We start from the raw sequence: 18,150 nt of genomic DNA, 5'->3' as shown, positions 1-18,150 counted from the left end.
TCCATTCTGATAATCGTATCTGATTTTTTTTTTTTATTATTAATTTTGAGACTTAAGTATTTACAAGCCCCGTTTCCATATGAGTTGGGAAATTGTTAGATGTAAATATAAAAGGAACACAATGATTTGCAAATCCTTTTCAACCCATATTCACTTGAATGCACTACAAAGACAAGATATTTGATATTCAAACTCAAACTTTATTTTTTTTTTTTGCAAATAATAATTAATAATTAGAATTTCATGGCTGCAACACGTGCCAAAGTAGTTGGAAGAGGGCATGTTCATCACTGTGTTGCATCACCTTTTCTTTTAACAAAACTCAAACATTTGGGAACTGAGGAAACTAATTGTTGAAGCTTTGAAAGTGGAATTCTTTCCCATTCTTGTTTTATGTAGAGCTTCAGTCATTCAACAGTCCGGGGTCTTCGCTGTCGTACTTGATGCTTCATAATGCCCCACACATTTTCTATGGGAGACAGGTCTGGACTGCAGGTGGGCCAGGAAAATACCCGCACTCTTTTACTACGAAGCCACGCTGTTGTAACACATGGCTTGGCATTGTCTTGCTGAAATAAGCACGGGCGTCCATGATAACGCTGCTTGGATGACAACTTATGTTGCTCCAAAACCTATATGGACCTTTCAGCATTAATGGTGCCTTCACAGATGTGTAAGTTACCCATGCTTTTGGCACTAATACACCCACATACCATCACAGATGCTGGCTTTTGAACTTTGCGACCATAAAAATACGAATGGTTATTTTCCTCTTTGTTCTGGATGACACCATGTCCTCTGTTTCCAAATATAATTTGAAATGTGGACTCGTCAGACCACAGAACACCTTTCCACTTTGCATCAGTCCATCTTAGGTGAGCTCGGACCCAGCCAAGCCGGAGGCGTTTCAGGGTGTTGTTAATAAATGGGTTTGGCTTTGCATAGTAGAGTTTTAACTTTCACTTACAGATGTGGCGACCAACTGACAGTGGTTTTATAAAGTGTTCCTTGAGCCCATGTGGTGATATCCTTTACACACTGATGTCAGTTTTTGATGCAGTACCGCCTGAGGGAACAAAGGTCTGTAATATCATCGCTTACGTGCAGTGATTTCTCCACTTTCTCTGAACCTTTTGATGATTTTACGGACCCTAAAATCCCTAAATTCCTTGCAATAGCTCGTTGAGAAATGTTGTTCTAAAACTGTTCGACAATTTACTTATAAAGTGGTGACCCTCGCCCCATCCTTGTTTGTGAATTACATAGCATTTCATGGAAGCTGCTTTTACACCCAATCATGGCACCCAACTGTTCCCAATTAGCCTGCACACCTGTGGGATGTTCCATATAAGTGTTTGATTAGCATTCCTCAACTTTATCAGTATTTATTGCCACCATTCCCAACTTCTTTGTCACGTGTTGTTGGCATCAAATTCTAAAGTTAATGATTATTTGCAAAAAAACAAAATGTTTATTAGTTTGAACATTAAATATGTTGTCTTTGTAGCATATTCAACTGAATATGGGTTGAAAATTATTTGCAAATAATTGTATTCCGTTTATATTTACATCTAACACGATTTCCCAACTCATATGGAAATGGGGTTTGTACGTCCGACTATGAGCATTGTTTACTTCTAACACTACTAGGAATGTAACGATATAAACCTTAATTGCATGGTGACCAAATATATCAGGGTTACCATTATTATCTTGGTATTGTTGAATTTGATAACGTATTTATACACACATTAAAATGTTTTACCGAGCTACTGTTTTTGAATAGACAATATGTTAGTAAACCCATTATCCTGCATGATTGCTGTTCATCTTATGCTTCACTGATAGTGTTTAAGTCTTAGTATTTTATCTGTTTTAATGGCTAAGCTCATGATTGGTGTTCATCTTATGCTTCACTGATAGTGTTTAAGTCTTAGTATTTTATCTGTTTTAATGGCTAAGCTTTTATTGTTTTAAATATTGGTTTGTTGTGTCATCCTACTCTGTTCAGCGGTCATTGAAGACACCGTAAAAACGCCTCCATCTCACAATCATTTGATGTTGGAGGATCAGTCTGTTTGATCTAAGAGAGCACAGCTTTTAGTTTCAATGTGCAAAAATAAATATCTTAGTTGCTCAGACAGTAATGTGTTTATATAAGTTCAGAAGGGCGTATGTCATTTCATAATGGGGAAATACATTGTCTCTGGTTTTCATGCTAGTATTTAGGCTAGCAAGCTGGCATCAGTTAGTTTGTGAGTACAGTTATCATAGTTTTTCCATTTTATTTCAAAATGGGGCAATGTGGATCAGTTGGTAGAGCAGCTGTGACAGTAACTTGAAGTTCCCATGTTGAAGTCACTGCCGTTATGTCCTTAGGTCAGACACTCTACCCACCTGCTCCCAGTGCCACCCACGCTGGTTTGAATGTAGCCTAAAGATGTAGATAATGGGTTTCAAAAGCGTGCTTCGTTTCTAGAGCAGGGGTGCCCACTAGAGATGCGCGGTTTGCGGTCTCATCCGCGGAGTCCGCGGATAAACCGCGGGTCGGGCGGTTGACATGACGAAAAAATAGATTTCGGAAATATTTAATATACATAGTTCAGGGATCGGGAACCTTTACCACTCAAAGAACCATTTTGACCCATGTCACAAAGTAAAGAAGACAATAGGGGCTGCAAACATTCTTGTGAATATCTGCTGGTGGTCACCCAGATAACAAGAATAAGGGCGTCCTATGAAGCCATTGCCTTTGTCACCTTCTACAACATGTACAAACTGCTTGCCAGTCCAGTTGTATGTGGCTTCCGCAGATACACACACACGACTGCAAGGCATACTGGGTGATACAGAGTACACTGATGGTTGTGATATAAACAACTTCAACACTCGTACTAATATGCGCCACACCAAACAAGAATGACAAACACATTTCGGGAGAACATCCTCACAGTAACACAACATAAACGCAACACAACAAATACCCAGAATCCTTTGCATCCATGACTGTTCTTGACTATATTATACACCCCGCTAGCACCAAACTCCCCCCCCCCCCACCCAACGTGTGTCGCTAAGGTGGGCGGGGTTGGGGGCACGGGGGTGCACCAGCAAATATTCGCTAGAATTGTTGCGGCTCCCATTGTCTTCTTTACTTTGTGAAACGGGTCAATATAGCTCTTTGAGTGGTAAAGGTTGCCGACCCCTGATATATAACAACGGGTGGGTGGCGGGCGGTTGTGGTTTTGATAAAATATTGGTTTGGGTGGATGGCGGGTGGATGACTACTTTAGTGATGCGGTTACGGATGATATAATTGCCTATCCGCGCATCTCTAATGCCCACACTTTTTCTTCAGGCGAGCTACTTTTAAATTGACCAAGTCGAAGAGATCTACCTCATTCATATATATAATTTATGTTTATTTATGAAAGATATGTTTTTGTTAAGGGCAGCACGGTGGAACAGGGGTTGGTGCATGTGCCTCAGAATACGAAGATTCCGAGTTCAATCCTGGGCTCGGGATATTTATGTTTGGAGTTTGCATGTTCTACCTGGTACCGCGTGGGTTCCCTCTGGGTACGCCGGCTTCCTCCCACCGCCAAAATCACGCACCTGGGGATAGGTTGATTGGTAACACTAAATTGGCCCTAGTGTGTGAATGTGAGTGCGAATGTTGTCTATGTCTATCTGTGTTTGCCCTGCAATGAGGTGGCGACTTGTCCAGGGTGTAGTCCGCCTTCCGCCTGAATGCAGCTGAGATAGGCTCCAGCACACCCCGCGACCCAAAAAGGGACAAGCGGTAGAAATGGATAGATGGACGTTTTTGTTAATAAGTTAAAGGTGTTTAATGATAATAGAAGCATGTTTAACACACATAGATTTCTTTCTTACATGAAGACAAGAATATTGGTTGGTGTATTACCTGATTCTGATGACTTGCATTGATTGGAATCAGACAGTAGTGATGACAACGTCCACATTTTCAACGTCCAATACCACATGAAAGTGGTTGCTTTTTGGCATCTTATTTGTCCAGCTTCCATTTTCCTTTTTTTACACACTTTCCAAGAAATACATTGGCGGCAGACTCTGTAGCTTGCTAACTTGTGTTTGCCAGCTTTCTGAGACTCTTATTTTTTTTAGCGCAGGCATGATGAAACAAGGCTTTTATTGTGAAGACAGGAACTGTGCAGTCAGTCTTTAGAGTTTTGACAGCAGGTACCGTGCAAGATAAAGTGTTTCCCGCCTTCCTGTCGGTCATTTTTTCTTAGTCATCTCACAGCAGCCAGCGTCATCTCACAAGACCCTCGGGTGCTGTGAATGTCAATCAAGTGACGAAAGTGACGTCTTGGTGAAGATTGATGATCGCTAATTATTAGGTCTATTTTTTTAATGCCTGGCTGGCGATCAACTGACACCCTCCGCGATCGACCGGTAGCTCGTGATCGCCGCAATGGACGCTATATAAACATAATTCCCTTCATTCGTACTAACCGTCGAGTTTTACTGCGGTTGTCATCAATTCCATTTATCTTTACACCCCGGGTGTCTATTTTAAGTCTGTGTAGTATACATTGAGGAAAACATTGATACAGTATTTTGTTTCTATTTTTTGTTGAAATGCTGTGCTTTTTAAGGTTAAGTTCACAAGGAACACCTAAATCATTCATAACAAATTAATCAAAATACTACAATTTAATGTTTTTTTATTTTTTAAATAACCCTTTTCTGAAAAAGCTGCCATAAATTCAGGCATTTTAGGCTGCAAAATTCACAAAACAGCCAGCAAAGGCCTGGCAGGATTGAATACTGAATCAAATGCTTTGCTTTTGGCAAAAAAACTTAATTGACAATTGAAGAAAATGAGAACTGACAGCATTGTATTTAATTTTTGCAGCCATTCAAGATGATGAGAGGCTCTCAGCAGAAGAGATGGATGAGAGGAGGCGGCAAAACATCGCCTATGAGTACCTGTGTCACCTGGAGGAGGCTAAACAGTAAGACAGGAGCTTGGCTAACTATTGGGAAAAAAAAATCATCATTAAAGGAGCGCCTTCAAGTTACTTTTTATTGTTTCTTGTGAGAACTCCTAGGCATGTCACATGTTGTTTGCATTTATTGAAAATCGTTTCTGTAATATTAGTTTAATTGTTGAACATTAATTGTATGTATTAATAGCAAGAGAACAAAACTGCTGGAGAAGCAAAGCCATGCTTGATTAAATGATGCTCGCCAGCAGTTGTCGAGGCAGGTAATAGCAGTGATAAGATGCACATGAGGTGATTACACGCTATTGCGGGCTCTCGTGCGAATCAGAGATCTGCTGACTTTGTAGAGACTGAGAGACTCAAAACACCAACCTTTGTAAACCCACATTTATCATTTATGTCCTCACTATATCAGATTTGTAGTTCACCTGATTTGTTTGTTGAGACAAACCACTTCCTGTCGTCTTGACAACGGCATCCACCTGAGCAGGAAGTGCAGTTGAGCTTTCTCTCCCTTAACACACTTAATTTCAGATTCTTGACATGTATATACCAGGGGTTCCCCTACATGTAAAACGGTTAGATTACTGCCGCCACACCTAGTTTTTTCTTTCTTTTTTTTCCTCAATGAAACATTTGGATATATTGTATATAGTCTATTATTTACATACTGTTGGCTATAATAAGTTTGAAAAACAGCTCAAGTATCATAAAAATGTTCCTCATTGCTTTATTTTGAATTAAAACAAATGTTTTAATCGCATGTCAGGAGCGCGTCAGCAGCTGGTCGCAGCTAATTAATGCATATCTTGGCATATCTTGTTTTTATTAAGCCATTGTAAACTACCCTTAAGTCTTTTGACGTTACTACCAACAATAACATCTAGCTTTACTTTGTGTGCGTCTTTAAACCTCTATTTGGACATCATCGTGAGAAGTATGCATTTGTCCCTGTGCGTGTGTGGTTTTCTCTGGACACTCCAGCTTCTCTCCCACATTCCAAAAATATGCATGTTAGCTTCATTGGAGACTGTAAATTGTCCATAGATATGAATGTTAGTGTCAATGATTTTCTATCTGTACCCTGCGATTGGCCATGTTAATTTGAGTTAGCTTGTCTATGAGCTAGTTTATTGTACGTTAGCATTAAGCTAGCGGCATTACAACTAAACCATCATCCTGCCTAATTGCATAGATTTTGTTTCAGTTTACTCCAAATTATAATATTAATCTGGCATGATTACTACATGTATGTGCACTTCATGTGTTTATATAATGTTCTTTCTTTAGTTAGTTGTACAGTGACTTCATTGGGAAGAATTTTAGCAAAACACTTACTTATTTTCTTCCAAATCTAACTCAAAGGACTGTTTACATATTTGGCAAACTAAATTGCAACATTAAAGTGTAGCTTGAGATACAATGTACAATAGGCAGCAGCAATTGAAACTGCATTGAAGAGAGCACAATCTAACAAGTGAAATTATTTGTGTTAAAGCTGATTGTGATTCTTAATCTGAAAATATAAGAAAACATGTTAATAATATTGTTAATGGTATTATTAACTAATAACACTAATATTTGTTTTTAAATACACATAAAACATTTTTTTAGCCTTTTTAAAGAAAAATATGTGCATCATTGCAAATCAAAAATATCATGTCACATATGATGCCATGTATACAGTGGCAATCAAGGGGGAACCCTGTGTATGCTGATCTACTTGACATGAGCAAGTAGGGCTGGGCGCTAAAACGACAACTGTAGGTATTGCGAAATAACACGCCATTGATAGAAAGACAGTTGAAGGCCTACTGAAACTCACTACTACCGACCACGCAGTCTGATAATTTATATATCAATGATGAAATCTTAACATTGCAAGACATGCCAATACAGCCTTTTTAGTTTACTAAATTGCAATTTTAAATTTCGCGCGAAGTATCCTGTTGAAAACGTCGCGGTATGATGACGCGTGCGCGTGATGTCACGGATTGTAGCGGACATTTTGTTCCAGCCCGATCCCAGCTATAAGTCGTCTGTTTAATCGCATAATTTCACAGTATTCTGGACATCTGTGTTGCTGAATCTTTTATAATTTGTTCAAATAATAATTTTGACGTCAAAGAAGAAAGATGTTGGTGGGAAGCGGTGTATTGCGGCCGCCTTTAACAACACAAACACAGCCGGTGTTTCCTTGTTTACATTCCCGAAGGTGAAGCTTTACTATTGATCAGAGCGGTCAAGCGAACATGGTTCTCTACCACATGTCAGCCGGCAGGTTTCGGTGAGAAAATTGTGGTAAAAAGTCGGCTCTTACCGTAGACATTAGCGGAGCTTGCGTCGTTCCTCGTGCACCTGTTAAAGAGGCAGCTGCGGACTCTCTTGCCTCCTCCGACCGGCCGCTCCCGAACGTGGGATGCTTCCACCGTGGAGGAGGGGGAAAAAAAGTTCAGCCCGGCCTGACCAACTGCCTTCGCTTCGCCTCGTCGAGAAACGTGGCTTCCCTCAGAGACACTGGCGGTCACCACACCTGTGGCCACACCCCTCCGACTTTCATTTACAACTATATAATCTCACTAAAACACTAGTAACACAATAAGCAGATAAGGGATTTTCCAGAATTATCCTAGTAAATGTGTCTAATAACATCTGAATCGTTCCCACTGCCCTGTCTTTTTTTTTCTATTTTTATTTTTTTTATAGTCCTTCACTCTCACTATCCTCATCCACAAATTTTTCATCCTCGCTCAAATTAATGGGGAAATCATCGCTTTCTTGGTCCGAATCGCTCTCGCTGCTGGTGGCCATAATTGTAAACAATGTTAGGATGTGAGGGGCTCCACAACCCGTGACGTCATGCGTACATCGTCTGCTACTTCCGGTACAGGCAAGGCTTTTTTATTAGCGACCAAAAGTTGCGAACTTTATCGTCGATGTTCTCTGCTAAATCCTTTCAGCAAAAATATGGCAATATTGTGAAATTATCAAGTATGATACATAGAATGGACCTGCTATCCCCGTTTAAATAAGAAAATCTCATTTCAGTAGGCCTTTAAAGGTTTGAAATTACTTCTTTATTGCGCTCGGTGAGTCCGTGACAAACCAGTTCACAGTTCCTTGACTTGGTGGAAAGGAAACAACTTTGTCTAGCAAACTGCAGACTTTATTTTAACTTGTAGCAACAAGACCGTTTTAGAAACTGGAAAACTCTAGCTTGGGCCATGATTGCATTCTCTAGCTGTGTACACATTTGGGGTCTACAAGGCTCAGACTTTGGTTAAAATATATGCACCTAATTTATTTATCCTAAACAGTTGTAAGATGGTCTTCATTACTACCTTGGTCGGATAGAAAATACATATTTAAATCAAAATTAACATTCAAATGTCTTCATGTTTCACTTATTAGTACGGCTGTGCCGATTGTTTGGCTGCCTGTGAGTATTGGCTGATTATTGTGAAAGTACATGATAGCCATACCTGATTTTTGCCTGTTAATACCAATTACAAACGCACATTTGCTTTAGCTGACACTGTATGTATTTTCAGTCCCCCAGGCTGGCGAGTGGCCAGCAGCTAATTGAGTCTCCATACAGTGTGGCTTCGCTCCGCTAAACTATTATTAATCACCTCCATGACGGGAAATAACCTGCATTTCTTTGAATCTTATGTATTATCACTGGAGGACAAGGTTAAAAATCTTACGTACTGAGAGGTATCCAGGAGCAGGTATGCAAGTAGGAAAGTTAACCACTAGCTTTAAATAACATTAAGAAATAAGTGCTTAGTTACTACAAGAAGTGTAGATGGAACCGCGTTACTGCAAAAAGTAAGCAGAATTTAACAAGTATATTAATAAATCAACATAGAGAATAGATTAACGACAACTGTTGGTGTGTCACCATTGTCACAGCCAAAGAGGCAGTGGTGTGGTGTCGAAACCAAGGGTAGTATCAGTATGTACAAACCCCGTTTCCATATGAGTTAAGAAATTGTGTTCGATGTAAATATAAATGGAATACAATGATTTGCAAATCCTTTTTAACCCATATTCAATTGAATGAACTACAAAGACAAGATAATTGATGTTCAAACTCATAAACTTTATTTTTTTTGCAATTAATAATTAATTTAGAATTTTATGGCTGCAGCGTGTGCCAAAGTAGTTGGGAAAGAGCATGCTTACCACTGTGCTCATCACCATTTCTTTTAACAACACTCAATAAACGTTTGGGAACTGAGGAACCTAATTGTTGAAGCTTTGAAAGTGGAATTCTTTCTCATTCTTGTTTTATGTAGAGCTTCAGTCGTTCAACAGTCCGGGGTCTCCGCTGTCGTATTTTACACTTCATAATGCGCCAAACATTTTCGATGGGATACAAGTCTGGATTGCAGGCGGGCCAGGAAAGTACCTGCACTCTTTCTTTACGAAGCCACACTGTTGTAACATGTGCCTAATGTGGCTTAGCATTGTCTTGCTGAAATAAGCATGGGCGTCCATGAAAAATAGGACGCTTAGATGGCAGCATACAGTTGTGATCAAAATTATTCAACCCCCACACAATTTTGGTGTTTTAGCAAGTTGGACATTTATTCCGTATTTTGTTTATAGTCATATCAAATAAAGATGTGTCAAATAGACAAATGCGACTTAAATTGTAACACTGTATTTTACAAAATACCAAAAAAGGACCTTTTTCTTTGTATCTCATTGACAAAATTATTCAATCCCTCGAATATCATTACTTTTAAGAACAGATTTGAATAAGGTTTTTTCAATCAGGTGTTGAAAACACCTGTAGATGTGATTAGAACCATAAAAAGCAACAATAAACTGATTGAAAAAGACTGTGATGCTCAGCTTCTTGTAGATGGTCAATGGTGTATTTGCAACATGGTGAAGTCCAGGGAGTGGTCAAAGAAGTCAAGAGAGAAGGTAATTTCTCTTCATAAGAAAGGATATGGATATAAGAAAATAGCAAAGACATTACACATTCCAAGAGACACAGTTGGGAGCATAATTCGCAAATTTAAAGCTAAAGGCACAGTGGAAACACTACCTGGGCGTGGTAGAAAGAGGATGCTGTGTGCAACTGCTGTCCGGTATTTGAAGCATACAGTGGTGAAAAACCCCCGGGTAACAGCTGAGGAACTACAACAGGACATTACAGAAGGGGGAACGCAGGTTTCGTCCCAGACAATATGGCGCACACTACGAGATGAAGGCCTCCATGCCAGAACTCCCAGGCGCACCCCACATCTGACTACCAGGAACAAGAAAAATAGACTCCAGTATTCCAAAAATCATCTGGACAAACCCCAAAGGTCTTGGGAAACTGTTATATGGAGTGATGAGACAGAACTGGAACTCTTTGGGCCTATGAATCAACGTTATGTCTGGAGGACAAAAAAATGAAGCCTACAAAAAGAAGAATATCTTGCCTAATATTGATGTTAAAGATTTCTTATTTTGTGAAAAATAGTTTACAATCCCCAAAGAGGTCACTTACAAAGAGAAGAATACCCTGCCTACTGTTAAGCATGGTGGGGGGTCAATCATGCTCTGGGGCTGTTTCTCTGCTTCAGGTACCGGGAATCTCCAGTGCGTTCAAGGCATTATGAATTTTATTTCCTACCAGGATATAATAGCTGCAAATGTCATGAAGTCAGTGACGAAGCTGAGGCTTGGGAGACGTTGGACCTTCCAACAGGACAACGATCCCAAGCATACCTCCAAATCAACGTCAGAGTGGTTGCAGAAGAAGGGCTGGAAGACTCTGGAGTGGCCTTCACAGTCGCCAGACCTGAATCCTATAGAAAACCTGTGGTGGGACTTGACAAAGGCAGTTGCAGTACGCAAGCCCGAGAATATGAATGAACTGGAGGCCTTTGCCCAGGAGTATTGGGCTAAAATACCTGTAGATCGTTGCAAGAAGCTTGTGTCCGGTTATGTATCACGTTTGAAGGATGTAATTACTGTCAAAGGGTGTTCTACTAAGTACTAAAGATGCATGTAACTAGGGGGTTGAATCATTTTGTCAATGAGTTAAGAAAAATTTCCTTTTTTGGTATTTTGTAAAATACAGTTACAATTTAAGTTGCATTCGTCTATTTGACACATCTTTATTTCATATGACTATAAACAAAATATGGAATAAATGTCCAACTTGCTAAAACACCAAAATTGTGTGGGGGTTGAATAATTTTGATCACAACTGTATGTAAAAGGATAAAGTAGACTAAACCAAACGCACACCCTGTTACTTAGATCATTAACCTATTGCATTTTTTATTAGTTTGCTTTAGTGGAAGTCTTGCTTTATTGTTCTGTGTGGCTTAAACTCAAACAGCTGCTTCCCTTAAACTCAACAATTTGTAATTGTTTTGCTTCTTCCCCTGCAACTCTCTAAACTATGACTCAAAACAATAAAGAATGTTCCTTCTATTCTGGGAAAAGTGTCACATTAGATTAGGATTATAGCAGATTTCTAATAAAGCAGAGCGAGCCAGGGATTAGGCTCTGCGCCTCCTGGGTCAGGAGTCAGTGTTCGTTAAACACGTATTGAAGCCACTCAGTTCCAGTTTCGTGGCCCTGTGAAAAAAACACTGCAAGAACTGTATTTTTTTTATTTTTGACGTATGATGCAATGCACAGCTAATCATTAGCTCATCCAAAGTGTCTGAACTGACCTTTTTAGAGCCTTGTTTCCACCAAACAGTCCAGTGCAGTTCAATCTGGGTTGCAAATCTGTTCATTTTACATAATGTAGTCATTCTGTTATTGGTGGTTTCTTTCAAACACATGGTTTTCTTCAGTTACACTTGATGATTTGTTATTACCCAGAGTAGGCTATTTGATATAGGTCAAGTCTTGGACTACAAGATACAGTGCACCCGGAGTGTATTCACAGTGCTTCACTTTTTCCACATTATGTTATGTTACAGCCATATTCCAAATTGGATTAATTGATTTGTTGTCTTCAAAGTTCTGCAGACAATACCCTATGATGAAATTGTGATTTATTTTTTATTTTTTATTTTTGCTAATGTACCGTATAAAAAAATACAAAAACTAAAAAAACAAAAAAACCTGTACATACGTATCACAGCACGTGCATCTTAGGCTGCAATTACACCCTGAAGTATTTTTGAATATGATGCCACATACTGTACTTGGCACATTTATCTTTTTCGCCAATTCCTCTTTACAACACTTCTCAAGCTCCATCTGATTGGATGGGAAGCGTTGGTTTTATCCAGGATGTCTCTGTACATTGCTGCATTCATATTTCCCTCGATCATGACTAATCTCCCAGTTCCTGATGCTGAAAAACATCCCCACAGCATGATGCTGCCACCACCCTGCTTCACTGTAACGATGGAACTGCCTGGTTTCCTCCAAACATGACACCTGGTATTATCTCCAAATAGTTATTTGTCTAATCAAACCAGATAATTGTGTTTCTTGTGGTCTGGGAGTCTTTCAGGTGCATCTAGGGAATTTTTATTTTTTTTAACCAAGAAATGGTTTTCGTCTTGCCACTCTCCCACAGGGTTGTACGCTTAGATTTTTCACTAGCATTGGTGCTACATTACTAAATGAAAACAATTAGTAACACAAAAACAATTTTGTTGCACAGACAACATAGGAGCAATATGAAATGTCCTAAATATCACAATTATATAATTAACACTCAAACAACGTGCACTCATAAATATAAACACAATGCCATCATAAGGCCTACTGTAATGCTCAAACACAGAGATCATCCCTAAACTCTGTCCGCACTGTCGCTAACCCAAGTGTAGGGCTGGGTGATATGGATCAAAACTCATATCCTGAAAATTTGGCCCATAAACTAACCCATACATAGAAATATCCGTTGACGTAACAAAATATTTCCACAGTGCCTTGATTTAAAATTTTCTGGACTGATAGGGATCTAAAATACACAAACGCAAAAACAATTAAAAGTATGTTTTGCAGAATAGGATCCCAACTTAAAAGGTGTTTTGAGATAAGAAAAATGAAAAAGCCTTGGACTTAATATAAGAAAAGTAAAGTATATTCCTGCAAACTTCTTTAAAAACATTTAACTATGCTCAATTACTCAGCTAACAAACACAAAAGAACAAAATGTGAAGTAAATGTCCTGGTTTAAGAGAACATGTTTAAACGTCAGCAGCAACATTAAAATATTTGATCTTTAACAATGGTATTTTTATGGGTAAACATTACTATAGGACATGGATCTCAAACACGCGGCCCGCGGGCCAATTGCGGCCCACGCTTTGATATGACAATTTAATTTTGGTGCGGCCTGCGAGTTTAATATGAACGGCGCTTGATAGGTCATGCTTTCCAACGTCCCCAATTTTCCCGGGAGACCCCTGAATTTCAGGGCACCAATTCTCTCGAAGGCCCTGTCAACTTTTACCAGATCAACAATATTCAGGGAGTGCCATAATGGCACTGCCTTTAGCGCCCCCTACATCCTGAACTAACAGGGTGCATGCCCAGTTGTATGTTACATCTGGCCATGTGAGACGCACGTGTGTTATTGCAAGATATATTTGACCAACAGCTACACACGTGAAACTAATGGTGGCCATAAAAAAAACTTTTAACACTGTTACAAATATGTGCCAGACTGTGAACCCACACCAAACAAGAATGACAAACACATTTTGGGAGAACATCCGCATCGTAACACAACATAAACACACAAGAACAATTACCCAGAATCCCATGCAGACCAAACTCTTCTGGGCTACAATATACACACCCCTGCTACCACTAACCCCCCACACCCCCACCCTACCTACTTGCGTCGTTTGAGGTGTTGTATAGTGTAGCCTTGCAAGGTGTTCTGGGTATTTGTTCTCTTGTGTTTAAGTTGTGTTAGGGTGCGGAAATTCTCCCAAAAAGGGTTTGTCATTCTTATTTGGTGTGGGTTCACAGTGTGGCACGTATTTGTAACAGTGTTAAAGTTGTTTATACGGCACCCTTAGTGTGACCCGTATGGCTGTTGAACAACACGCCTTACAGCCACATACGTTGTTCTGCACAAGTCTCACCCAACATGAGACTTGTGAAATGTTGTGTTATATCACACAACATTGGTTGTGTGATATAAAAGCGTGCGCGATGACATGTAGTGGAGCAGTAGTCTTTTTTTGAGGGTGCGCGGACCCCTGGAGGTACTTGAAGGTATGCCAAGGGACAAGTGAGATTTATTAAAAACTTTCTGAAAAACAGCAGCAATTCATAAATCCTTTATACATATGTTTATTGAATGATACTTCAATGATGTATAAATGTAAGTTAATAAACTGTGGAAAAATAATACAACAATCCAACATTCAGTGTTGACAGCTAGACTTTTTGTGGACATGTTCCATTAATATTGATGTTAAAGATTTCTTATTTTGTGAAAAATAGTTTAGAATTAAGTTCATGAATCCAGATGGATCTCTATTACAATCCCCAAAGAGGGCACTTCAAGTTGATTTTTACTTCTATGTGTAGAAATCTTTATTTATAATTGAATCACTTGTTTATTTTTCAACAAGTTTTTTAGTTTTTTTTATATCTTTTTTTCCAAATAGTTCAAGAAAGACCACTACAAATGAGCAATATTTTGCACTGTTCTACAATTTAATAAATCAGACACTTATGACATAGTGCTGTATTTTACTTCATCTCTTTTTTTTTTAACCAAAAATGCTTTGCTCTGATTATTGGGTACTTGAATTAAAAAAATGTTCACAGGGGGTACATCACTGAAAAAAGGTTGAGAACCACTGTTGTAGAGGACGTTAAAGGCAGTGCAGTCTTGGCAGCTCTTAATAATGTCGGCCTGGTGAAAACTGGGAAAAATTCGGGAGAATGGTTACATCGGTAGATTGTCGGGAGGTGCACTGAAATTCAGGAGTCTCCCGGAAAAATCGTGAGGATTGGCAAGTATGTTGCTAGGGCGGGAAAGCCATTCATAGAAGGTGAATTCATTAAAAAGTGCATGTTAGATTTTTTTAAGAAATATTTTCTTGCGGCCCAGCCACACCCAGTTTCTCCATCCAGTGGCCACCAGGTAAATTGAGTTTGAGACCCCTGCTATAGGAATTCATTAAAAAGTGCATGTTAGATTTTTTGAGAAATATTTTCTTGCGGCCCAGCCACACCCAGTTTCTGCATCCAGTGGCCACCAGGTAAATTGAGTTTGAGACCCCTGCTATAGGACATACACACAAAGATGTTAGCCAGGAACACCAACCTGCCAACTGCTTCTTGATGCTACGTGACAGGCTGTGTTCTGAAAATTACTTTTTAAATAATTAATCGTAGTTACTTTTCCAAAACGTATTTGAATTACTAACGACATTACTCTTTAATAAATGTAATTAATTACTAGATAAAGTAATTAATGTGTTATCAAAACAAATTTCAAATATCTGGCAAGTCAAGACAAGTTTTTGTACGCATATGTGGTGTTGCCTAGCGACGTGTGACATCAGCCAGTCCACGCTAAGTTCTAGTCTCACAGGCAGAGCTGGAGCTGTTTTTGTTAGCTTAGCAGGCTTGGATCGGCAATTTGTCTGCTCTGACGGCAGGTCTTTTGAGTCACTTTCGCTGGTTTGTGCAACCTCTGCTTAATAAATACGTTAAATGTGCTTCCATTGCTGTATGTTCTTGTCAACAAGCGGTGTATTGCTGGGGTGGCAAGTTTATCACTTCAGTCGTAGTTACTGGCACAGAGTGCAGTTTGTGTTGAGTTTTAAGGTGGTAAAAAAAAAAAAGGTCTTTTACAGACCAGTTCTTCCTTCTAAGACCTTGTTTTATTTCATGTTGTAAGACAACTTGGAGCTTACTCCCAGCTAAAACCCAGCTCAACCCTGTGCATGTAGGAAGAGAAAGGGGACACAAAGAGTGATCAGTGGCAATTCCATGTCAATCAATTGTCCATTTGAATATGATTTAAGTTCCATGTCAATCAATTGTTCATTTGATTATGGTTTAAGTTTATTTCAAACATGTTACACAGAAGGGCAACAATTTTACTATAGTTTGATCAAATTTGAAATTAGCAGTGGGAGAGTGGCCGTGCGCAACCCAAGGGTCCCTGGTTCAATCTCCACCTAGTACCAACCTCGTCACGTCCGTTGTGTCCTCAGCAAGACACTTCACCCCTTGCTCCTGATGGGTGCTGTTTAGCGCCTTGCATGGCAGCTCCCTCCATCAATGTGTGAATGTGTGTGTGAATGGGTAAATGTGGAAGTAGTGTCAAAGCGCTTTGAGTACTTTGAAGGTAGAAAAGCACTCTACAAGTACAACCCATTTATTTATTTATTTTTGGAGCAAAATGCTAATTAAAGGGTAAATTTGTATTCGCACGCTTGCTACTTTTATTTAAATACTTGCACAACCTCTTTTTAGCAAATGTGAATAAAATGCTTGAACTGTACAGAGCTCTGTACCATATAGGCCTGATTGGTGGATTGCTGCAGAGATGGTTGTCCTTCTGGAAGATTCTCCTCTCACCACGAGGAATGCTGTAGCTCTGACAGAGTGACCATTTGGTTCTTGGTCACCTCTTTGACTAGACTAAGTTGAATGCAGCAATTTACAGAGACTTCCTGGATGACAATTAACGCTTCCCGTTCAACCAGGTGAAGCTTAAGAGGAATAGGCAAACGGATGGGCGAAACTGCTCACAAATAGGTGTGCTAATCTTGTAGCATTGTATTCAAAAATACTTGTGGCTGTAACTGCTGCCAAAGGTGCATCAGTATCATCAAAGGTGCAGTATTGAGCAAATGCTGTGAATACTTATGTACATGGGATTTTTTTATTATTAATACATTTGCAAAATTTAACAAAAAGAAAAAAAATCACATTGTCATTATGGAGTATTGTGTGTAGAATTCTCAAGATGAAAACACATTTATTCCATTTTGGAATAAGGCTGTACATACCAAAATGTGGAAAAAGTGAAGCGCTGTGAATACATTTTGGATACACTTTTCTTTCACCTCTTCAACAACACTAAACTAACTCCTACCGCAATCATGACAACACAAACATTCACACATGGGATTTTTTTATTATTAATACATTTGCAAAATTTAACAAAAAGAAAAAAAATCACATTGTCATTATGGAGTATTGTGTGTAGAATTCTCAAGATGAAAACACATTTATTCCATTTTGGAATAAGGCTGTACATACCAAAATGTGGAAAAAGTGAAGCGCTGTGAATACATTTTGGATACACTTTTCTTTCACCTCTTCAACAACACTAAACTAACTCCTACCGCAATCATGACAACACAAACATTCACAAGGGCTAAGTGCAAAGGCTTGTAGCACACTTGAGTTTTTGGTTGAACAAAGACAGGAAGTTCTGCACTGATAGCTGTAAGAACTAGTCTGTCCTTCTCCAGGAGACGTTCTTCCGCGACATTGTTACGAACAGAGGAAGTGACATTCCAGACCGGATGTCCGTTTTTAAATGTATACGCGCCAAATTTGTCCTCAGTAACTTTATAGAGTGAAGTGATTTTATATTTATATAGAGCTTTTTCTTTAAAGGCTCAAAGTAGGGCTGGGCGATATGGCCTTTTTTTACTATCTCGATATTTTTAGGCCATATCGCGATACACGATATATATCTTGATATTTTGCCTTAGCCTTGAATTAAAACTTGATGCATATAATCACAGTAGTATGATGATTCTGTGTCTACATTAAAACATTATTGTTCATACTGCATTAACATATGCTCATTTTCAACTTTTATGCAGAGAGGGAAATCACAACTAAGTCAATTGGTTAGAGTGTCCGCCCTGAGATTGGTAGGTTGTGAGTTCAAACCCAGGCCGAGTCATACCAAAGACTATAAAAATGGGACTCATTACCTCCCTGCTTGGCACTCAGCATCAAGGGTTGGAATCGGGGGTTAAATCACCAAAAATGATTCTCGGGCACGGCACCGCTGCTGCCCACTGCTCCCCTCACCTCCCAGGGGATGATCAAGGGTGATGGGTCAAATGCAGAGAATAATTTCGCCACACCAAGAGTGTGTGACAATCATTGGTACTTTAACTTTAATTACCAAAACTGTATTTATTAAACAGTTACTAAGCAGTGGCACAAACAT

The 18,150-nt window shown here is 39.3% G+C and overlaps 1 protein-coding gene across 1 annotated transcript in view; it reads left to right on the top strand.

Moving 5' to 3' along the window:
* The window catches only part of iqgap2 (IQ motif containing GTPase activating protein 2), a 111,617-nt gene that overhangs the window by 14,375 nt on the left and 79,092 nt on the right, over positions 1-18,150 (top strand). Inside the window, exon 2 of the mRNA XM_061906334.1 lies at positions 4,901-5,000. Coding sequence (XP_061762318.1) covers positions 4,901-5,000 — 100 coding nt within the window. The remainder of the gene's footprint in view (positions 1-4,900; positions 5,001-18,150) is intronic.

Source organism: Nerophis ophidion, linkage group LG07, assembly GCF_033978795.1.
Source record: "Nerophis ophidion isolate RoL-2023_Sa linkage group LG07, RoL_Noph_v1.0, whole genome shotgun sequence".
NCBI classification, from domain to species: domain Eukaryota; kingdom Metazoa; phylum Chordata; class Actinopteri; order Syngnathiformes; family Syngnathidae; genus Nerophis; species Nerophis ophidion.
This window is presented reverse-complemented; position numbering and strand designations above follow the sequence as displayed.